Here is a 21,368-nt window from a genome sequence, read left to right on the forward strand (position 1 = left end):
ACTGTCAGTGCTGTCATGCATATGTTCAACTTAATACTGTATGATATACCTGTGATAAATGCTGAGTGTGCCACGTGGCTTTTTATGTCAGCAACTCAAAAGGGGCTTTTGAGTTTCCCTTTATATCATCACAAGTATTTGTCTTCATCAGGTCACCACATTACTTCCACTTGGTGCACACAAATGCTACCATTCTGCAGCACATGCTCTCTGAGTCACTAAAAATATTGGGCCGCAGCAGTTTGGAGTGCTCGTTGCCTTTTGATGTTGAAAGCTTAAAATTTAAGTCTAGCATAGGAACCCATGGTTGACTTATCAGACTCTTGGAGAAGCTTTACTTATGTCATCAAGACTCAGTCCTCCAATGACAGACTTCTTACAGCCCTTGTCCATTTAATGATTGAATGAATGTTTTGTTCTTACAACCTTAAAGACCTCAGCACAGCCTAGAGGTGTCTTTTGTACAGTCTTATCACCACAGCACTAACTACATTGTCACTGAGGCCTTCATTCATTATCAGCTGCAGCAGTATCATGCTATGGTACGATCCATATTTAAAATTTGAATTCAGCATTACTAAACAAACTGCATTGCCTGTATCCTTGAGATTAAACATGGTGAATGCGGTCCTTTCTCATAACACGTTTGCAAAGCCAATTTCTGAAGTATTTTAAATCTGCATCATTTACATCTATGTATTAGATGGAAATTAGCAGTATTATCATTATTATTGCTATTATTGTTATTATTATTAGCTGTAGATGTAGTTGCTGCATTATTAGCAGTTGCCATCCTCTCTGCATTTGTTGGTGCCACAAGTGTATCTTGGCCCATTACTGCAATACAATAGTGTGAAACCACGGGCAAGAAAATGTATCACATCACTGTGTAAGTGTGCCTATGGGTCCTTGTTTGTGAAACAAATAAACACACAAAATGGAGAGCCAACAATAGAAAATGTCCTGGAATACTACTAGAGGTCAAGATTATCAAGTACCTAAATCTTTCCTTGTTTGGGCAGATGTTCTTCATGTCTTAATAATGTAATCAGTGTTATGCGCTGTATCCATGGGCAGCTGACCTGAGGACTGATAATTCAGCTTTTCAAGTTTCAGGAGTGTGACAGAGAGTTTTCAAAATGATGGTAGATTCCTGTTCCATAGAAAAGATACTGATATGGACGGGGGAGTCCCACAGGCTCTGCTCTGCAGGGGCTTCTTCATGCCACCACCACTTTTGTAAAACAGTTGTAGTTCAGTTTCATTAAAATATAGAAAATTCACTCTAGGAAAGCTTTTTGATGTTGACAGTCTAGAAAGTACCTTTGTTTGGTTCAGTTTAAGTCATTTTTTGTCAAATTCTAAGTTAAGAGAAGGGACTTTTACCTTTTGTCATAAAGTTCAGTTTGGACCTGAGTGTTTTACAAATACAATTTTAATTCAAAATCAGCATTTAGAGATTCAGTTAAGTGATTTGCTGTCAAAGACACAAACAACAGTAGCATGTGGCATTTTGGAAAAAAAAAGGGTTGTTTCCTGTCAGATTAATATGGGTCAGAGAAACTGACTTCAAAACAGTTTTCAGATCATTATGTAGGTGACAGCTGCTAGCATCACTGATGTGGGTAATATACCCTTGTAAAAGTGGTGAATAGAACAAAAATCTGCGTGTGTATGTAAACCTTATCAGCTAGACAGCAGGAAGCCTTGATTCACTACATCAGCATATCAGGATATCAAGTTGTCAAGATCAGATATCCAGAAAATAAGTGTGAAATATTTCTCTATAATAAATGCTCTTGCTCCTGCTACCCTGTCAAGCGAGTGGTATAGAAAATGGATGGTGGATAAATATTCTTGCTTGAATAAGCAACAATCAAAGTGAAAATATCCTTAATTTATATTTATTAAGAACTTGACAGTCAAAAACACAGCTGCTCTGTTCTGTGTACTTTGTTCAAACTCGCAGTCCTGGCAGCAAAAGCAGAAGACTCTGCAATGGTTGTCACATTTAATGTGTAATCAAATGTTGCTAAACTCAGAAGAGCAAGGGATGAAGCACAAACACACAAATCTCTCGTTTAAAATGAAGAACCTTTGCTCATTTTGGTAGAGTGGTGTTTTTTTCCCCCTGGCCTTTGCTATATTAGCACGTTAGCTAGTGTCTCTTTGACATTCAGCACAGGCAAACATGAGCATCCCATTATAATTTTCTTATTATCATTCGTTAAACATATGTTCAACATCACCTCAGCTCTCTTATATCAGTCAAAAGAAGCAAGCAAAAAGTGGCCTAAAGTTTGTAAAAAGCTGCAGAGTTGGATGACAATTTGAGCATCACTGGGACATGAACAATCCTTCATAGTAAAGGAAGTGAGGTTATTCTTTGCTTGATTGTCAAACATATTATATACGTAATAGACCTTTTTCACACACTTGACTTTCTGCCGTCACTTCTCTTTCTCAAATTTTCCATTTGCACTTGAATAGCAGCTGTGTGTCAACAAAGCAGCACATTATGCAGAACATTTACATAATGAGATCTGGTCATTCACAGTAGTCATACCACAGGCTAAAGTGCTGAAAGGCTGCATGTAACACATCTGGTTTTAAAAGTAAAACAACACAATAGCTATCTCATAAGGCCACGCTGGATGTTTGCAGTGATCCTGCTTAATCAAAATGTAAAAACTGCTTAGTTATTTGCAGAAATGTTTGCTTATATAATCTAATGATCTGCAGCCTACATTTCTGGTAAATTCATTCTTTCCATTTCATTCACACAGGGAGAAGATGGGCACATTTCTTGGACAACACACCCACACTTTTTGGTACTGTGCTCCCAAAACAGCAAGTGTGATGGCTGTGGGGAGTGGAGAGCAGTGTGGAACAGGTTTCTGCTGCTGGCTGAGTCATTACAAACCCGTTTATGCATCAGAGAGGACAGAGTCAAAGGGACACTGAAGGAGAGAGAGAGATAGATAGAGAGAGAGAGAGAGAGAGAGAGAGAGAGAGAGAGAGAGAGAGAGACCTAGATAAACATCTCTTAACTTTCCATGGAAAATCAAAAAGTGCTGTGTGTGCATGTGGCAAGAGTGAGATGAAACTGCAGCAAGGATGCTACCATAGGCAGCGAAATTGAGAGAGAAAACAATGAACACACACACACAGAGAGAAGAAACAAACACATGCAGAGAAAGAGAGAGTTAGAGATAAGATTTCCCAAAATATGGACAGGGGAGTCCCCCCAGGCTTAGTCGTCCGACCTCCACAATGGGCGATAGGCTTTATCTCGCATCAGTGAGTGGGCTTTTGTCAAAGATGTTTGTCTACCGCTGACCGTGTCGCCTTCCCTAAACAGACTCACAGACCTTGTAGATGGCAAGGGGAAATCCCCGTGCTGCTCTCAGCCAGTATCTGCGAATTTCTCCAGCTGCGTTAAGCTTCATCTTATAGGCATTTGTGAGCAATTTATAGAGATTTAATGCATACTGTACAATTCCAGGAATGCTTCTGCTGACTAAAACAATAAATTCTGGTGGACCCCCCTGTGTGTTGTTATTGGTATACTGTCAGAAACAGGTGCATTCCCCATAACATTTGGATGCTGCTCTGCGCCTTTTATTTGGGAGAAAGTTGTGGTCTAGTTTTCACATAAGAAGTCTATCTCAGTCTGTGAGTGTGGTCTTGATAATAAATGAAGTAAACTTTAAGAGAATCACATTAGATCACATTAGATTAAAACAGCAGAGGTTCAGTGAGCTGTGTGTAATACTGGTGACTGCAGAGAAAAGGCTTATATAAACATAAAAAAACCTGCAGTTCCATTTCCAGATTCCAGGTCTTCCCATCACACGTTGTAAATCCTTTGTCTAACACAGCGCATTTGCAGAAGACTGCCTTCTGTTTATATTTCTGTTTTCTCAGTGCTGAATCTATGTGACATCTTGTGCAAGGTGCAGCATGAAAAGATTTTGATTACTGCTTATTAGGAGTAATCTCTGACCAAAGGGGACTCACAAGTCAGTTCAGTAGGTAAATATATGTTGCATATCAAAAACCAATGAAGTATTCCTGGTGGTTTCCTGAAGTATTCTTGGTGGTTTCCTGACATCATGTATCTCTATTACTGCTTTTGTCTTGTATTATCCCAGCAATACTTCCAATACTTCACAATAACCCAAAGGCAAACATTGTGGCTTGCAGCACCAACATGCAAAACGTCATTCAAGAGTTGACCAAAAGTAAAACCCGTGTGTTTATATTCAGATCTGCTGTCATATTTTTATCTTTATCTTAGACACCACAGTACCCACTTAGTCACACTGTTTGTTTTACTGTGTGGTCAACAGGAAAACAGTCAACCGAGTATTAGAGCAGGTGTTCACTATTTCTCAATATGTCTAAAAGGTATTTCTGATGTGCTCCCTGATACTCTATATGACTGAAACATACCTTTGTTCAAAACAAACTGTAATTATCAGTCTTACATTTGCCACTTTCAGGTTCACCTAATCCAGCTTTTTGCCCATATACTGACACGGTAAAACGTTCCTGTACACATGCTCCCGTGCACACCTGCACATAACTCGTCTGCTCTGCATTTATTTTATGAACAGTAAATAAGCAGAACAATGCTTTGTGAGCTATTCTTCTGTCATTTATGTCATTGATATGATTGCCCAGAAGCTTACACACCCATGGTACACCACACATACTGACATTTCTTTCACCTGTCCTGTTCACTTTAAGACAGAGCACATTTTGTTTTTATTGAATGCTAATTGTCATGAGACAGAGAATAAACACAAGTCACAATACAAAGTAAATGTTAGGGCTATGTCAAGAGCTTCACTTGATGAAACAGCTTTTCAGTACAATTCTTTAAAGATAAGATGACAAAAGGCTTCTCGGTTCTATCCAGCAACTGTTTCGACATAGCAGCCAAAGTAGAAACTGAGAGCAGTCAACATCATTTAATTAACGCGAGTAGATTTAATCAACTGTTGCTGATCAACAATTGATTACTCCAAAAGTTAGCAAACTAACCACAGAATATCTGCTATGGTAAGCAACTTTGAGTGTGAGTATGAAACAGCTCACATATTTCACTGTTGACTTCTTAATGTTTGTCATGATGATTTGTTTCAATTAAGACAAAGAGAAGGTCAGAACAGTATGGGAAATACCAAAAATGTGTATGCAGTTTATATAGTTTAAGTGACTTTAAGATTTTGAATGGATTTAACTGGGAGAGGGATGAAGAGACCAGAATACAGCTGCCACCTTCACTCATCTGTATTGAGTGTTACACCTTAAACAGTGCAAACCTTAAAACTATGAACTCCATATGTCCATGTATGAATGCAGTCTCAGGACTGCAGTTACTATAACTAGATTATCGTATTACTTTTCTATGGTTTCTCTCTCTATATATATACATATATATGTAAAAACTTTTTGCTTAACTGTTTTTACTAGCATGTGAACTACATTCTTACACTGACAAAGTAAACACTTGAAAGTGACAGCACAAAGAGGCCTTCAGCTTGAATCAACAGGCCTCTTCAGTCACCTACACCCGCTGACTTAGTCAGAAACTCTTTGAACAACACAACACGTGTCTGTCTTCCCTATTACACAACATAGGAAACTCTTTATAACACGTGTTCACACGTTGACAGAGCTTTGAGCACGGTAGGAATAGTAAAGGGAGAAATATAAACACATACCTCACCTTTATTAGTGTGTGTAGAGTGCAGTAGAAGACAGCCGCCATCGCCCCCTAGTGGAGCACTGAGGTTATGCCAACACGTGAACTCACCGGGCGCCCATACAGACAAGAATCTGCATCACATTTGTATTCCTCTTTTTGCTTCATTGGCTGCTTAGTCTTGACCAGTACTATACCACATCCTGTGCTGAAAATAACATTCTTATATAATAATAACTGAGACTAAGAAGAATGAATTGATTTTCTCCAAGTATTCCTGTCTGCCAGTGTTGTATTTTCTCTCCATCTTCATTTGCTATAAAATGTTTGAGCTGTCACGTGTTCAGTTTGTAAAGCGTTCTTTAGAGGACTGTCTCATTGTTAAATGTCAAAAAACCACGTTCACTTTTCACATTGTCATATAGTTTTAGTCCACAAAGAAAAATGAAATTTGCTGTTCAGTGAATCATACGTGATATGTATGATTACATTGTGAATCATAAACTACTTTCAATATAATCAGCATGAGTGTGTAAGCGACATGACTGACACATGGCAGACATATATACACACACACACTTAGTCTATCACCACTAGTGTTAATCAGAGCTAAGTGTATCCCACAATCCATCACAATCTGTGAAATATCAGTGGGTTCCTAACAGCATTTCATCTAGATTGTTTGTGGACACCGACGATCAACACCCCTGATGTTATACTAATTCTACACATTACTGCTAATGTGTAGAATCTGTATCTATATCTATCTATATCATCTATAAGGAATAAAATATAATAATAAGTACGTGGTCAGGGTTTCAAAATTCAAGATATTTGATGATTTTGAAAGAGGGTGGAAGCTTGGGTTAGACATTATATGTGATTCCTGAGAACTTTAAGGGAAAATGCTCCAGAGATAATCAAACGTTTGGCCTATTTTATTCACATCTACACATGACACACCGTTGGCAGGATCGCCACATGGTTGCCACTAAACTCAGCTTTCTAATTTCATTATGATGTGATATGATCGCACGTCATTATTAATGTTAGCCTGTTTCAAGCAGTTGTAAATGAAGTCAGAGGGACGTTTCCTGATGCATTTAGCTTTAGGGACCTCAGATTAAAAAGCACACAATCAAAAACAATAATAAATAAATGAAAAGATCAAGTGGAAAGAAAGAAAGAAAGAAAGAAAGAAAGAAAGAAAGAAAGAAAGAAAAAAAGAAAAGAAAATGAGCCTAAACACTCATTGGAGTCGAATTTGCATGAGTGATAGTTTGGCGCCCCCTGTTGGCGTATAAATAAACTTCACAACGGAGGTTTAAATTCACACGAAGATGCACAGTTTCAAAATTAAAACAGTTTAAAATATGTATTTTCATCATACTGCTGTATCATGGCTGTTGTCTTTGATGCAATGTTAGTTTGGTGCCCTCATGTAGCTTACAGTATCTGCCTACCTCAGGTTTATTTACTGAGGTTTTTTTTGTCATACTACCAGCGGCTCAATAGTAAGAGTTTAAATTTAAATTTGTATGTGATGTCTCTGTTCTGCTGCTTGTGTGCTTAAGTTACGAGTAGTGAAGTGGTACATCAGCATAACACAAAAGACATTTAGTGCTGGCTGAGAGTGCTGAGTGTAAAAGTTAATAACGGCACGTTAAACAAATCAATCCGATCTGAAGGTTTTTAAGGGGGATTTAGTTGAAAGATATGGCGGTGCATCCATTTAATCTACCTATCAGGTGATACCAGAACAATAAACAGACTGTGTCAGTTTGGTAAAGACTGGACTGGTTAAGACGTGTGATTTACACATTTTCTTATCATATAAAATCAGGTCATCAGGAGTTATGGCAGAACATCAGGCCAGTACAACATGAATAGCTTTATTTCTTGTTGCTTTCACTTCACAGCTGTAAATGTATGTAAATGAATTACATTTTTGATAGATGGCGCTAATGACAAGGTGAAAAAGGCACTCAGCATTTTGTTCCAGCGTCCTCTCTGCCTCCATAGTTTTTCCTTGTCATTTGCAACTTGTCATACCAAGTGACGCGTGTGCACATTGCACATGTACATGCACATGTGGACACTCTTACACTCATTGGTGATTTGCTGAACAGCTCATTTTGAGGCCATGCGCACTGACGTGCGCTGACGACAGTCTCCACTCTCCTGGTTTCAGTCCCTCCACTAGATGTCAGAACTGGGCTGCAACATTAGCGAATTACAACACTGATGTTGGAACTGAAACATGGCAGACCTGACTTTATGCCCGCTGGCACTGACACACTGAAACAGGAAGGACCTTCCCCAAACTGTTGCCACAAATTTGGAATCACGACATTGTTTAAAATATCACCCATATCCAGAGTGCACAAAAGTTTCCAGACAGGGCCGTCAAGATACTTTTTGCCACTGGAGCCTTTGTGACATTTTAAGCCTGCCAAAACTCTGATTCCTCTGAATACAACAAATAACTCTACCAAGACACCTAATTTCAAAAGATGGTTCAAAATATTCAAGTTTGCCTTCGTACAGTTTTGGTCCATGGACTTGTTACTCCTTTACATACTGGTTTTGAAGAGTTCCTGCGAGTATCTTACTCACTGGCACAGAAAGACCTCAGTCTCTTAAATTGGGTTTATAGTAAGAAGGGAAGCCTTCATGGCCAGTATGGACAGGAGGAACAATTACAGAAACCAATAATGTTTTGAATAAACATACAAACATGTTACTATTAAGACACTCTTAAAAAAATATAGAGCTATCGTTTGAATCACATTTTAAATTAAAAATTTCTGACATTAATCGTGACCCTGAGTTGTTCTGGGAGCCAACTTGTATCATTAACTTTTGTACAAATGCTGCATCAAATCTGCCCATCTGTGGTCACATTTCATGTTCAGATGTGAAATGCTTTGCGATAGATAGTCTCAGTGCATATCTTGTATCTCGTTGTGTGGTTTAAAACTCTAGCAAATATACAGCCCTGCAACACTTGCTTTGGCTTTCAAATAAAATGGCACCTCTAAGTAAAGTGAACTTATTCATCAAAAGGCTATTTATGAGATAATTACTGTTTTCAAGTTAGACAAAAAAGACTTTGGGCAGGGTATCACTTTGAACCTCCAGTATGGTGATGAGTAAAGGGTGATTAATGGAACAAATTGCAAAGGAAAGTCTGCTGATGGCAGACTGAAATACTGCATTGCAGTCTAACGCCCTCAGATCTGTGGCTCTACTCAAACAGGACGTCTTGATAACTCAGTAAATTTATAAGGATTGTTTAGCCCATGTTGCGAAGCACAAGGTGGTTCTTGAGACCAAAATGAACAGGAATCAGTCAAACGTTTATCACATGAATCAAAGGAAGCACAAGCCCTTTCACAAAAATCAGCCTGTGCACAAGTGAGACCCTTGCAATTTTCATACAGGAAGGAAACGCACCTCAGCCCTGTCACTGGTTGGTCTGTCCCCCCCATCTGTGCCCAGCCTGCATGTCTCCTCGCACTTGACTAACATAAATGTTTGCGGTGTACAAAAGAGAGCACAGTGCAATGAGGGTGTTAAATTGCAAAAAAACCAAAAGAATAAAAAACACTGCAAACATGCATGTGCACAGCAGTGTGGTGTGCAAGCTAAATTCTAAACCTTCAGTCAATGTGGAAAAGTTTATTCTCTCCACATTTTAGTAACTTTCAGAACACAAATCTGCCTGTTTTTTGACTTCTGCTGCACCTCAATGGAATATATGGAAATCAAGCTCATTATTGGGAGCAAAACCACATTTGAGTTGGTGTCTTTACTTTCCAGTGGTCATGAACAAAACTCATGTGGGTGTTTACTACATGGCAGAATGCATAAATATTAAACACTTTCAGATTTACATTACAGAAAACATGCTCTAGATGATGAACATCAAACTATATTATATCTTTATTTACTTGTAAAAAACATCATATAACACTTTTCCACTTTCATAAGGACACATTAAAACATTGCAAGTGTCAGATTCACACTAAAATAAATATTTTAAAGATGCTACAACTACATCAGCCCATTAGTGTTAACTGACTCTCTTTACTTTTATGAAAGGCACAATATTTGTTTATTGCTTCATTCATGGCACCACCAATTTGACAGCTGGCAAATGAAGATAATGTGTAATATTTTCTCTGTGTTTTTACATTACCAGGCTTTTCATATCATGAGATTCACAGGATTCACATTCAACATAGGAATCATTTGGGTAAAGTGATGAGTAAGATTCAGTCCTCCCTGAGACATTCTGAGCATTTTACATTCTTTCACTGGAGTAAAATTACTATACGCAAAATACAACAAACCCCCCCCCCCCCCCCCCCCCCCCCAAAAAAAAATTCTTTATATCTTGTAGAGACCAAAGAAGTTGCCATAATGTGAATGACTAAGATACATAGGTTGTGATACATTCACAAACACTCTGTCATATTTCTGCAGCTGCAGGGTGGAGCCGAGGTAACTCTCTGTGGTCCAGGAGTGTCCCAGCCTTTGGGAGCAGAAACCTGCTCTGTGGGCCTCCATCAGGGTCATGGGTAAGGGATGTCCTGCTCTCCTCACAAACACCTTGTGATCAAACGAGGATGTGGGGGAACAACCCTTGAAGATCAGCTCCACTCGTGCGTAAATGTGGTACAGTCCGGTCTCGTTGACTTGCAGCGCGCCATCCTCAGACAGGTAAGCCACCCCTCCCGATATGAACGCCCGACCCACCCGCGACTCCCATCGCAAAGTCTGGAAGAATTTTTCTTTTTCGATACGCCCTGCAAGAGGAGAGAAATGATGTCACTTTCTCCACTGTTATGTAGAATAGAGAATCACACAGTATAGGTTACAAATGTTACTACTGTTACCTATCACGTGTGCTGCAGTTCTGTCGTCTGCGTCTCCTCCCTTCAGCTCAGGTTCACTGAGACCTGAAACATCCATCAGACTAGAGTCACATCACCTCTTCTTTTCCCCCATTGGCAAGATTTTCTTTTAGCTTGTAACCATTTGTGTGTGGTGATAACATATGTACACTCACCTATTTGCTTCTGAGCCGCATTAAACTCAGGCAAAGGGTTAACCTTCAGAGACAAAACAGAAACAGAGGAATCTGAATACCACATTACACAGACACTTTCTGAGAGTCCTCTCAGAGCACAAGTCAGAGGGAGGAAATCCTGTCTCAGTGGACGGTGACCACAGATAAAAGCCTTGGTTTGCATTTTTAAATGTCAGAGCAGAGCTGAGGCCCCTTAACTCATGGTGAAGTTAGAAAATTAATTATTAAACTTTGCAGAGCTGTGTTAACTTTCCAGCTCAGCTTTCCACTCTCCTACCTTACACCTCTCTATCACCCCCAAGCAAAGCTGTGAGAAGTCACGCCTTTTTTGTTCATAACTTTACCCAGGGAAAATAGCACACCAAGTAATAATCTACACAAAAAATATTTTTAATATTGACATCATTACTGGACTACTTACATTGCGAAGAGTCAACAATCAGTACTCCTAAACCTGATTCTAATATTCTGTGCACTGCAGTCACATTTCTCTTGCTCCTGCTACAGTCAACATATTACCAAAAAAAAAAAAAAAAATCCAAAAGCCTCAATGAATTTCACCTCACCCAGTAGCACCTTACCTCTCTCATCTCTCTCAGTTCTTTCTGCATGTTGTTAATCTGGTAGGCTTCAAACCCCAGGGCCGCAAACACCAGCAAGAAGAGCATCAGCACGACCAGGGCCACACCGGGGCTGACTCCCTTGTAGCCTTGGCTCTTCCCATGGCTCCTGGCCCTCTCCTGGGGGGGTGGGAAGGACCAGCAGGGTACAAGACTCGGCGGCTGAACTGGGTGCTGCGAACCTCCGCCATCATCCACGAGGAACACCTGCGGGAACGGGTAGGACTGGTCACAGCTCATGATGCAGGTCCTGCTGTGAGACAAGCTGTGTGTGTATCTGTCGCCTCTGCACAAAGGAGGTGTGTATCTTTTTGTCTGAGCACCTCTGACTTACAAAAAAACCAAGCTCCAGCTGTCAAGATAATCACCACCCACCAAACACTCCCACACGTACCATGGACTGAAGACAAGTGCACAAAACTCAAAAACTCACACGTCAAGAAAGTATCAGCTCATCCGTCTCTCTCTTCTGGTCTGCATAGCTGCTAAGTACTTGTTGATACTTACAACTACAGCACTTTACTAATCTTTATGACTCACTTTTGTTGTTTAACATGGTTGTGTAAACGTTAATTTACTGTTGTCTTCACTAGTTCAACTTTGCATGTGCTTAGAGAAAACTGTAGAGAAAAAGGAAGCTAGAGGTTTCAGCTGACCCCCACCTCACTAACCACCATCATCAAAATGAGATCATTTCACAAATTCCACGACAGGAAAGATTGAGCAACACCACAGTCACCTGCTCTGCATTTTAGATGAAATCTAACTCATCTTGGAGCCCAGATAAGACACTTCTCAACATTACAGGGGATATTTTTTTCTTTCAGGGTAACCACTGCACATCATCAAATCTGAACCAAGTCCTGATTCTGAAGATATATCTTTAATACTCAGTAATAATCAGTTTTTAAAAATCTTTTATTATTATTTAAACTGATTGTCCTTGTGTATTAGTCTTTATGAGTGTTAGTAAACAGTGATACAGCACTTTCAGTAGTACAGAGAGTATTCTTGGTGGGAAGATGCTGCTGCCACATGAAAAGGATGTATGTCTCTACCTTCCTGCTGGCTGCTTGTGAAACAGCTGGTAGCGAAAGACAGCAGTACATCAGAGAGAATTAACCCCAACCAATACCTCAGAGATGAGCTTACAGGAAAACTGAAGAGTTAATATCATTGTGGTTTGTTTCCTAGGACAGAGAGTGTTTACGTTTCTCTTCCACGGTGGTTGCAGCAGCTTCCATCAGATATCAGTTCTCATCTGTGATTCAGTAAAGAAAACGTGCATGTATACTGCCTGGCAATTTCTAGTAAACTTTGGTGGTTTCAGATAAAGGGCATCTTTCCAACCACATGGATGGGACTTCATGTGAGACATAACCAGTCTTGCGGTGAAGGGTGCTGCAGCAGTGCTGTCTCAAGCACTAAGACAAGCCGAAGCAAAATGCTTCTTCATGATTCGTATCATCTTTGAAGTCTTACATGTTGTTTGAAGTCTTTAACATGTGTAAAAGTCCATTAACTGTTGTCTTTCTTGTTAAAAGCTAAAAGCAAAGGAAGCTTCCAAAGCCTTTGGATCTGTCCACTGCTGCTAAGCTTTCGATTCTCTGGGCTGCTGCAGAGACTAAGGGAAACCCACCCTGTAGTGTGAATGCAGAGCTCTAACTAAAAGGGCAAGTACGTCAAACGTAACCATAAGCTGCACAGGGCGTCTGCACCTTACAAGCTGATGTGTCTGTTTCCCAGAAGTGTCATGCTGAAAGCGGTCCTCGCAGCAAGAGCTGCTGCAGCGGCAGCACAGAATGAGTTAGGTGGGAGGATGGTGTTTTGGGGTCTAACCAGGTCGCGTTCAGTTTTGCTGCTCCAGTTAATAAGACCAGACAAGGTGACGAAAATGAATCACTGAATCAGCAAGTAGTTCGATCAATTACTGTCTTTCTCACACGATCTCTTTTCTTTCTGTTGCATAATGGAGGTAGTTGTGGTCAGGATGACTGATTACACAAATGGAGTAAAGCCTGAAAATTGCAATGAATTTCTCACCATGAAATGAACAACATTACTCATGCCTTTCTTGAAACTTGAAACTCTTCCCCTTAACTAATGACTGGATTTTTAATTAAATACCAACATTCAGCTCTTTTTTACGTTTTCATATTGTATTATCCCAATTACTAAAATCTGTCATGACATCAAAAACAGACACATGCTTTTTTCACATGTGATTCTCAGACATGCCATCATAACCATCACAATATTAATTTTGTCCATATGACACCACTTACAAATCTTCAGAAGATCTATAAAATACTTGATTGTAATTGGAAATGCAGAAAAACGTGGACCGTTACATTTCACGATCAAAAAACATCACGTGTCACACTCCTCGTCAGAAGAAGAGTAATAGTCTAGTCCCAGGACATGACCCATCCTCTCCTCTGTTGTCCCCGAGGTGGATGATTTCCCAGGTGTCGTCTCCACCACTTCACAGTCTGACTTACAGTCTTGGAGGGCATTTTTCTGTCCAACAACAGATCTCATTGTTGACACATCATGTTCTGTGTGTCTGCTCTGGGCTGAAAATGTCTGCCTTAATGAAGCATTAACAAGATTTGGAAGGCCAGACTGCAGCACCCTGGCCAGGCTCTGTGTTTGAGAGGAGCCATGCAGAACTGACGGGCCTCTGAACGCAGCAGCGGCCACCGCTAGTCTTGTATGGTCGAAGGAGAGGGGCTGGTCCTGGTCTGCACAGACAATCTCTGGGGTTTCTAAGATGGGGCTGATGGGGATGGCGGCGGGGGTTTGAAGGCTGGATTCTGAATGTCTGACAGGTGCTTGTCTCTCTGAGGTTTTGCAACATCCTGCCCAACTGCAGGCCAAGTCACTCTCACCTCCACTCCGCTGTCTGCTCCTGTTGTGTGACTCACAGGGCCGAAGGTTTTTTGCTGTAAGGAGAGTGAAAATGCATGGAGGAATAACATTAATTATCTATTTACAATGCAATGTTCTGCAGGGAAATTTTGCAGGGTTGTGGCAAACATGTGGATGTTCTTTGACACACACCACCCACCTAAACATTGCAGACCAAATACACTTTACGCTATGGCAACGGCTCTTCCTGTCAATAGCAGCTTCTCTCCACCCCGACAATACACTCTGTCACATTTCAAAAACAGCTTAGGAATGTCTCAAGGACCACAATAACAAACTGACTCCCCATATCTGAAAATCTGTGGGATGCACTGGAATAAGCCGAATCCAGTCTCCCTTCAGATGAGGTCCCCAACCTGGAGAGGTGTATTTTGTCTGCAATGTTTAGGTGGGTGGTGTGTGTAGAACATCCTCATGATTGCCAATGGCTGATCAGTGTGTGCTGTACTGTAATATGACAAAGAAGAAACCGGCAGGAAGGCTGGTGGGTTAAAGTGTTATTGGCTGAAGAATGATCAGCAGTTTGTGTATGTGTTTGTAGACTGAAGCCACCTAATCGCCCGGTTAGTTACAATAGTGAATTTACTCAAAACAGTGTTCTCAATTGACAAAGAGAGTCAAAACAAGAAGTTGACTGAAAATACATCCAAAGGCTGTTGTATTATAATGTGTGTATTGCTGAGCAGTGTTAACATTTAACACACTGACCTATAATTGAAGGCTCTAGTGTGTCTGCCCTCCTTTTGCAGTAGGCTCGTGGAGTCCATGGCTTATGTTTGCAGGAGGGGTCAAGAACTCGTAGCTTGGAGACAAAGCTTTTGTACTCCTTTTCTAAAGCCTCAATGTGCAGCTGGAACTCAGCTATCTTCCTCTCTGGGTAGTGAGACAGCTGGGACTGCTGAGAGGGAAAAGACCAAACCAGATATCATTAGGGGAAAACACTCCGTGCCATCTGACACTGTCTCCGTGCAACTGTGCAATTCTACACATCACTAACTTACCTGCAAATAATATTCTATTTCATTCTTGATGCTGGGGATCCATTTCTTCACAGAGGAAGCTGAATTAAGAGTAGACTGTGAAAACAAGTGTTAGCTGTAGCAAGTTAGTCCGAATAAAAGGAAAATGAGATGAGAGTGTGAATGATATTCATTACGTCGTTTATTACCAGTTTGGGTCTCTGCTCGTGTACATCTTTGAGACGTCCCTCTGTAAATGAGATATTAAAAGAAAATTGTTCGGAGAAATGAATCAGGACTATAAGGAAAGGTTAGCCATCTTTTTTTAATACTACTGCTCAGGAAGGAACTTGTAAACTTTCTAATGTAAACCCTTTGTACTTACTACAACTGCTGCCAGTTAACAGCCGCTCTGTAGCTAACAGTTTAGCTGTTAGCTACAGAGCTCGGAGTTTTTCTAAACATGAACCAAATTACAGGGTGTGTCAGGGCTACAAGGCTACTAGCCGCTTACCCGCTCTCTCTTTCTGAAGCCAGAGTCTGTTCAGTCTCCCTTGCTGCTTCTCTTCGTTTCTCGCCATTTCAACTTCACTTTAGAGTCTGCTAGCCCGCGGGTCAAGCAAAACAACGTCACGTGACACAAGTAGCCGCGTCACATGACGTTAACATACCGCGAGAGAAGCTCAGTGAGACTTCATGGGCCTACCTGCGAAACGATATGTTTGGAAGATTTTCTGTTTTGCTGCTTTACATATGAACATAACAAGCAATTTTAAAAAATGCAAATTGAATATACAGTTAAAAGGTGCTGAGCCAAGGTCATTTGTGACTCTCACGTAGTTATCACGACAATAGAGTCACAGGTTTGATAAATAAACAGATAAATCTCAAACTTTGAAAGCAGTGGCACGTTTTCTTACCCACCCAGCATTCACAGCTCTGGCAAATTCACTTTGTTGTGTTAGTAAAAATATGCAGCTATGACCATTTACGTGACTTAATAGATGTTGACTTTATCTCAGTTAAAAGCAATATTAAAAACTATATAACTTTAACATTTACCATTTATCTCAGCTAGATCACATTTACCAATGAATGTGCTGTTTGATTTTTGTGATAAATTCTGATTTCCGTCAAAATCAATTATAATTAGGACATGGGTATACTAAGTGATGTTTTTCTTGAACAAATACAAATTAAACAAGGGGTTCATGATTATTGAGGTTTATTGCTTTGAACTGAACAAGCAAAATGATAAGAGAAGAAGGCACACTTCACTACAGAAGACTATGAAAAACCAGAAAGGTTTTTGGTATTTAGTTGTAACCTTAATTCTATAATAATAATTTTATTAATTATATAATAATTTTTAAACTTTTTAAACTTATTAAGTACTGATTTATAACTGACCACTGAACAGGTACTTTCATGGCACTCCTTTGCATTTGTGTAACTGAATCTAACATCTGTAAACATTTGTAATTAAACATTAGGGTTTTTCTTTATATTATTACCCAAAGGTTTTAGGTTCCTCTGAGATACTTAGACTATGTGGAATTTGTTGCTGTCAATTCCTTTTGCGTTCCCTCAAAATATATTTTACATAATATCATTAGACCTATATTTTGTCTGTCTGTGTGACAAAGCATGTTCGGAAACAAGAGTGTTGGTTCTAAGTATTGCAGCACTATGGAAAAGTGATGTGGGGGGAAGCAAAAGAATTACAAAGAACTGCAGATGTTGCAAAAATCCCACCATGACCTTCTGAAGTCTGCGGTGGTGTTGGGTTTTCTTGCCTGTTAGTTGGTCTTTTTTTTTTTTATCAATAATACAGGAAGACACATCACAAGAAATGCAGAGTTGCATCGTCAGCGACTCAGATTAGAATTATTCAGCACGGCTTACGTCTTTTGCAGATTTTGATGCCAGTCAATCGTAGGGCTGGACCACAACTATATGAAATAATAATCAAACAAACACCATGTAATCATAAAATGCAAGGAATGAATATTTACATCAATACAAATTTGTATCAATTAATCAATAACACATACGATCAGCATGGTTTGTGCCTTAACTCCCTTTACTTATTTGAGTTTCTTTTTACTCAGGCAGGATAGGCAGCCACCCTGTACTTCCTCAACCACCTTTTTTTAAAGCTACCAAACACTGATCTAAATAAATAAATAAGCAAAGTCAGCGTACATGTGACTGAACCATTTAGGGTAATGGAACCCCTGTGTGCACAAAGACTTGAGGTGTCTTACTTTATTTGATAAGAAACATCTTCCTCATGAGTAAAGTTGCAATATCAGCATGTGCTGGTGTGTCTCCACTCTGTGCCACTTGCAGTGGTGTCTTCCTCACATTATTGGTAGCCTGTAGATTCACCTTCCTCTGCCGTCCCATGTGCACACCTCGGCCCCAGTTCACAAGCCTCTTCACGACCTCCGAGTGTCCACCTCGTGCAGCACAGTGCAGAGGAGTGTCTCTGCTGTGATCTGTACTGTTTATTTTTGCCCCGGCCTCCAGGAGTAGGACTGCCACATTATCATGGCCCTTCTCTGCTGCAGCATGAAGCGGCGTTTTCCTCCATGCATTCTTCCCATCTATCCCCTTGTTGTTGAATTCCTGTAGAAGAGCTGATACCACACTGGCATGCCCACCAGCCGCTGCGTAATGGAGAGGTGTGGATCCATCTATGTCTTTAGCCCCCACCTTTGCCCTGTGGGACAACAATGAAGTCACAGCATCTGCTCTCCCCTCCATAGCAGCCAGGTGAAGGGCAGTTCTTTTCTTGTTATCAGTAGTGTTTGGGTTGGCTTTGGCCGACAGCAGCATGTCCACACAGCTTCCTCCCTGGGAAGAGGCTGCCCAGTGCAAGGCTGTCCTCCCTAGTCTGTCTCGGACTCCTGTGTCTGCCTTGCCTTGAAGGAGCTGAATCACTGTGTCCACATGGCCATGCTGACTAGCTATATGCAGAGGGGTCAACCCATCCTGGGCTACTGCATTTACCTGAAGAAGTGACACACAACTCTCAGACTCCACACATAACCACATAACCATCTACAAAATGGACACTAACGACCAACTAGTTTGACCATTACCTGTGCTCCAGCTCTTAACAACACATCAACTAATTCCGGCCTATTACACTGAGCTGCCAGGTGTAGAGGGGTTTGCCCTTTAGCTCCAGTAATGTTGGGCTCTAAACCCTTTTCCAGCAATATCTGCACTATGGGCAAACTGCCACTGTGGACAGCCAGGTGCAACGCTGAGGAGAGGTCTGATAAAGTAGCATCCAGTCTGGCCTGTTTTGCTACCAGCACTCTGAAATGAAAAAAGGTCACTATTTAAGGTATACGACACTTGATGAACTAGAAAATAGGGGAGAAAAACTGACTCAAAGCAAATATGGTAAATATTAACAACTGAGGCATCAGTTGAAGTAATGTACATATAGGACATGTGATTTGGTACATATCTGTACTTACTGTACTGTCCTTACAATTTACAAGGATATGTAAATTATATCCGACACATTTATGTCAATGTACAGTATAAGTACTGTGTGTGTTGAATGTTAAGATGTATGTGTATAGGTTATGTGGTGTAGATGGTTGACCCAACAGAAAATTTTAAAGCTATTATTGTGTAAGATTTAACAATATCTGATAGTGGTGCCCCCTGATGGTAGTATAAAAACATTACTTTGGCAGTGAGCAATGCACCAATCCCCAAATCAGGGAGAGAGTGATTGCTTTGTTGGTGGAATTGCTCTCTCTGCATCTGATTCTCGTTAAACATGTATTGATGTGAGAAGTTCCAGGTAATAATACCCCATAGCTATCAGATTCAGTCAGTGTGAATGTGTAGAACAGTTAAGTCATTGTGTCTCCTCCGTCAGTCCGTGTTGGACACTTACCTGAAGACTTCAGTGTGCCCCAGCTCAGCCGACAACAGGAGAGGAGTGTAGCCCTGCTTGTCTAATATGTTAACATTTGCTCCTTTCTCTATGAGAACAGTCACCACTCCATCATGGTTGTGTTTAACAGCTGAGAAGAGAGCAGATCCCAGCGCGTCTTCACACAGAGCTCCTCTGGTTTTATCTATGGTTTAAACAAAATATAGTGCAAGCCTGTCTGCAGTTTCATGCGTTATTTATGTGCAATTAACATCTTAAAAAAGAAGTCTCATGCATGGTGGTGTAACATACTTAAGGGCATTAAAGAACAGTATAGTTATCACGGTAATTGGTGAATAGACTCACCAAGCAGCAGATGAAGAATGGATTCTTCTTTGAGTTTAAAAGCTTCAATTATAACATCACAGTCAACTTTAGCCCCAGCATTTAGAAGCATAGTCACCGTTTTCTCATTGTTCCCGGAAACTGCATAAAACAAGGATGTTTTTTTGTGGTTGTTTGTGACATCAACAGCAGCCCCACTCTGCAGCAGCATCTCAGCCAGCTTCCAGTTATCTTTCATGGCTGCAAAATGAAGAAACATGTCCCGTGTGCGGCTCTCAGACTGCTTGGCTTCCTCCTTCACCAGAACTTTCACAGAGTTCAGGTGCTCATTTTCTGCTGCCAGATGAATCGGGGTTTTGCCTTGTATATCTAGAGTGTAGATGGGCGCCCCGGCCTGTATGAGGGCCCTGACTATCTCACTGTGACCCCTGCTGGCTGCTCTATGAAGAGCTGTGTGACCCCTATTATCCTGCAGGTCCAGTCTGGCTCCCTTATGGATCAAGAGTTCAATAATGGACAAGTGGCCATATTCAGCAGCAACATGTAATAGCGTCTCATTGGATGAATTGACAGCGTTAATATCAGCCTTGTCTAAAAGCTCCTCCAGCAGAACGACCTCCCCATCTGTAGCAATCATGTGGATGAGCTTATCTAACTTACTTTGTGCATGTTTGTGCTCCTCTGATTTTAAAAGTGGTACAGTGCTCCTGTCTTCCTTTTCAGGGCCAGATTTCTTAATTCCTTTGGAGGTAAATAAAGTACGAGTCTCCTGGGTGACATTCCTATCAGCAATTTTACCAATCCACTCCTGGTCCCTCTCCAGCAAATATCCAATCAGCTGTCTCCTTGTGTCTTGAATATGTTCATTCACACCACGCACATAAGTCTTGATTTGCTGATAAAGGTCAGGTTCTGCCAGCATGAGACATGGATGGAAGAATTTCCGACATGCTCTTTCACCTCTGGCCTCCAGAATGTCCAGGACCCGGCAGTTTTGATCTATGCGAGTCCTGATTGTCAGAATGATGGATCTCTTTGCTGCTGTCATGACCCCCTCAGTGACAAGATGATCCAGCAGATCCTTGGTATGTGAGATGCCATAAACTAGATCCCTTCTTTTTGCTCGGATGACATCCACAGCATACGGGTTGATGTAGTTTGATGCTGCTTGAACATCAAAACTCTTGAGAAAATCAAACATTTTAAATAAGCTGGGAAATTAAAGGTTTTCTGAGCCTTCACATGCAGTAAGTCGTTAAAACTTGTGGTTGTGACTGTGAGTGTCTGTGGTTTGTACCATATTGCTAAGTGAAACACCTCTCCCTAGCAACCGAATATAAACAGCTCAACCTACCTTTTGTGAGATTATGTGACAAACTAACATTAGTTTTCATTAGATACAGATTGGTAGTTATGACAAGTCACACACTGTTCATTTTGTAATTCAAATAGTAATGTAATGTTTTCTCTGTTCAGAGAAACATTTTAAATTTACATAATTTTAATATAGCAAATAGTGGCAGAACCTTTTGAAATTCATCTCTGTGTGTGCGTGTGTGTCACATTGTGAGGACCTGCCTTACTTATGAGGACAAAACACAAGTCCTCACAGCGTAAAACGTCAAATATTAGGGTGAAGACTTGCATTAAAGTAAGGGTTAGAATTAGGCAAATAATGTTTATTGTTATGGTTAGGTGGTGGTTAAGCCACCAGGAAATGAATGTAAGTCTATGTAATGTATCCAGAAGTGATGGAAACATGACTGTGTGGGGGGTGTGTGTATGTGTGTGCGTGTGTGTG

General features: G+C 40.6%; 3 protein-coding genes across 3 annotated transcripts; all 3 read right to left on the minus strand.

Annotated features, from left to right (window-relative positions):
* Window positions 1–10,080: 10,080 nt before the first annotated feature.
* Window positions 10,081–11,820, minus strand: faslg (Fas ligand (TNF superfamily, member 6)). Its single transcript, XM_046392439.1, has 4 exons — window positions 11,390–11,820; window positions 10,788–10,830; window positions 10,615–10,677; window positions 10,081–10,524 (listed from the first exon to the last, which is right to left on the minus strand). Exons 1-4 carry the CDS (start codon window positions 11,666–11,668, stop codon window positions 10,106–10,108), a joined length of 804 nt encoding a protein of 267 aa, XP_046248395.1. The 5' UTR covers window positions 11,669–11,820; the 3' UTR covers window positions 10,081–10,105.
* Window positions 11,821–13,343: 1,523 nt separating this feature from the next.
* Window positions 13,344–15,979, minus strand: si:dkey-86e18.1 (uncharacterized protein LOC557342 homolog). The gene is made up of 5 exons (XM_046392438.1): window positions 15,833–15,979; window positions 15,528–15,568; window positions 15,361–15,435; window positions 15,068–15,257; window positions 13,344–14,373 (listed from the first exon to the last, which is right to left on the minus strand). The coding sequence occupies exons 1-5, from the start codon at window positions 15,897–15,899 to the stop codon at window positions 13,799–13,801; spliced, it is 948 nt and encodes a 315-aa protein (XP_046248394.1). The 5' UTR covers window positions 15,900–15,979; the 3' UTR covers window positions 13,344–13,798.
* A 555-nt stretch (window positions 15,980–16,534) lies between these two features.
* On the minus strand, window positions 16,535–20,874 carry LOC124060710 (CARD- and ANK-containing Inflammasome Adaptor Protein). Its single transcript, XM_046391966.1, has 4 exons — window positions 19,589–20,874; window positions 19,244–19,427; window positions 18,426–18,648; window positions 16,535–18,333 (listed from the first exon to the last, which is right to left on the minus strand). The coding sequence occupies exons 1-4, from the start codon at window positions 20,766–20,768 to the stop codon at window positions 17,587–17,589; spliced, it is 2,334 nt and encodes a 777-aa protein (XP_046247922.1). The 5' UTR covers window positions 20,769–20,874; the 3' UTR covers window positions 16,535–17,586.
* Window positions 20,875–21,368: the final 494 nt, after the last annotated feature.

This window comes from Scatophagus argus, chromosome 6, assembly GCF_020382885.2.
Source record: "Scatophagus argus isolate fScaArg1 chromosome 6, fScaArg1.pri, whole genome shotgun sequence".
NCBI lineage: Eukaryota > Metazoa > Chordata > Actinopteri > Scatophagidae > Scatophagus > Scatophagus argus.

Coding starts and splice junctions, on each gene's coding strand:
- si:dkey-86e18.1 (XM_046392438.1), bottom strand. CDS start 15,899: ATGGCGAGAAACGAAGAGAAGCAGCAAGGGAGACTGAACAGACTCTGG. Junction 15,569..15,832: donor GCTTCAGAAAGAGAGAGCGG/GTAAGCGGCTAG, acceptor TCTCATTTACAG/AGGGACGTCTCAAAGATGTA. Junction 15,436..15,527: donor ACGAGCAGAGACCCAAACTG/GTAATAAACGAC, acceptor TTGTTTTCACAG/TCTACTCTTAATTCAGCTTC.
- faslg (XM_046392439.1), bottom strand. CDS start 11,668: ATGAGCTGTGACCAGTCCTACCCGTTCCCGCAGGTGTTCCTCGTGGAT. Junction 10,831..11,389: donor AACTGAGAGAGATGAGAGAG/GTAAGGTGCTAC, acceptor TTGTCTCTGAAG/GTTAACCCTTTGCCTGAGTT. Junction 10,678..10,787: donor TGCGGCTCAGAAGCAAATAG/GTGAGTGTACAT, acceptor TGGATGTTTCAG/GTCTCAGTGAACCTGAGCTG.
- LOC124060710 (XM_046391966.1), bottom strand. CDS start 20,768: ATGTTTGATTTTCTCAAGAGTTTTGATGTTCAAGCAGCATCAAACTAC. Junction 19,428..19,588: donor CATTCTTCATCTGCTGCTTG/GTGAGTCTATTC, acceptor TTTAAACCATAG/ATAAAACCAGAGGAGCTCTG. Junction 18,334..18,425: donor TGTTAAGAGCTGGAGCACAG/GTAATGGTCAAA, acceptor TCACTTCTTCAG/GTAAATGCAGTAGCCCAGGA.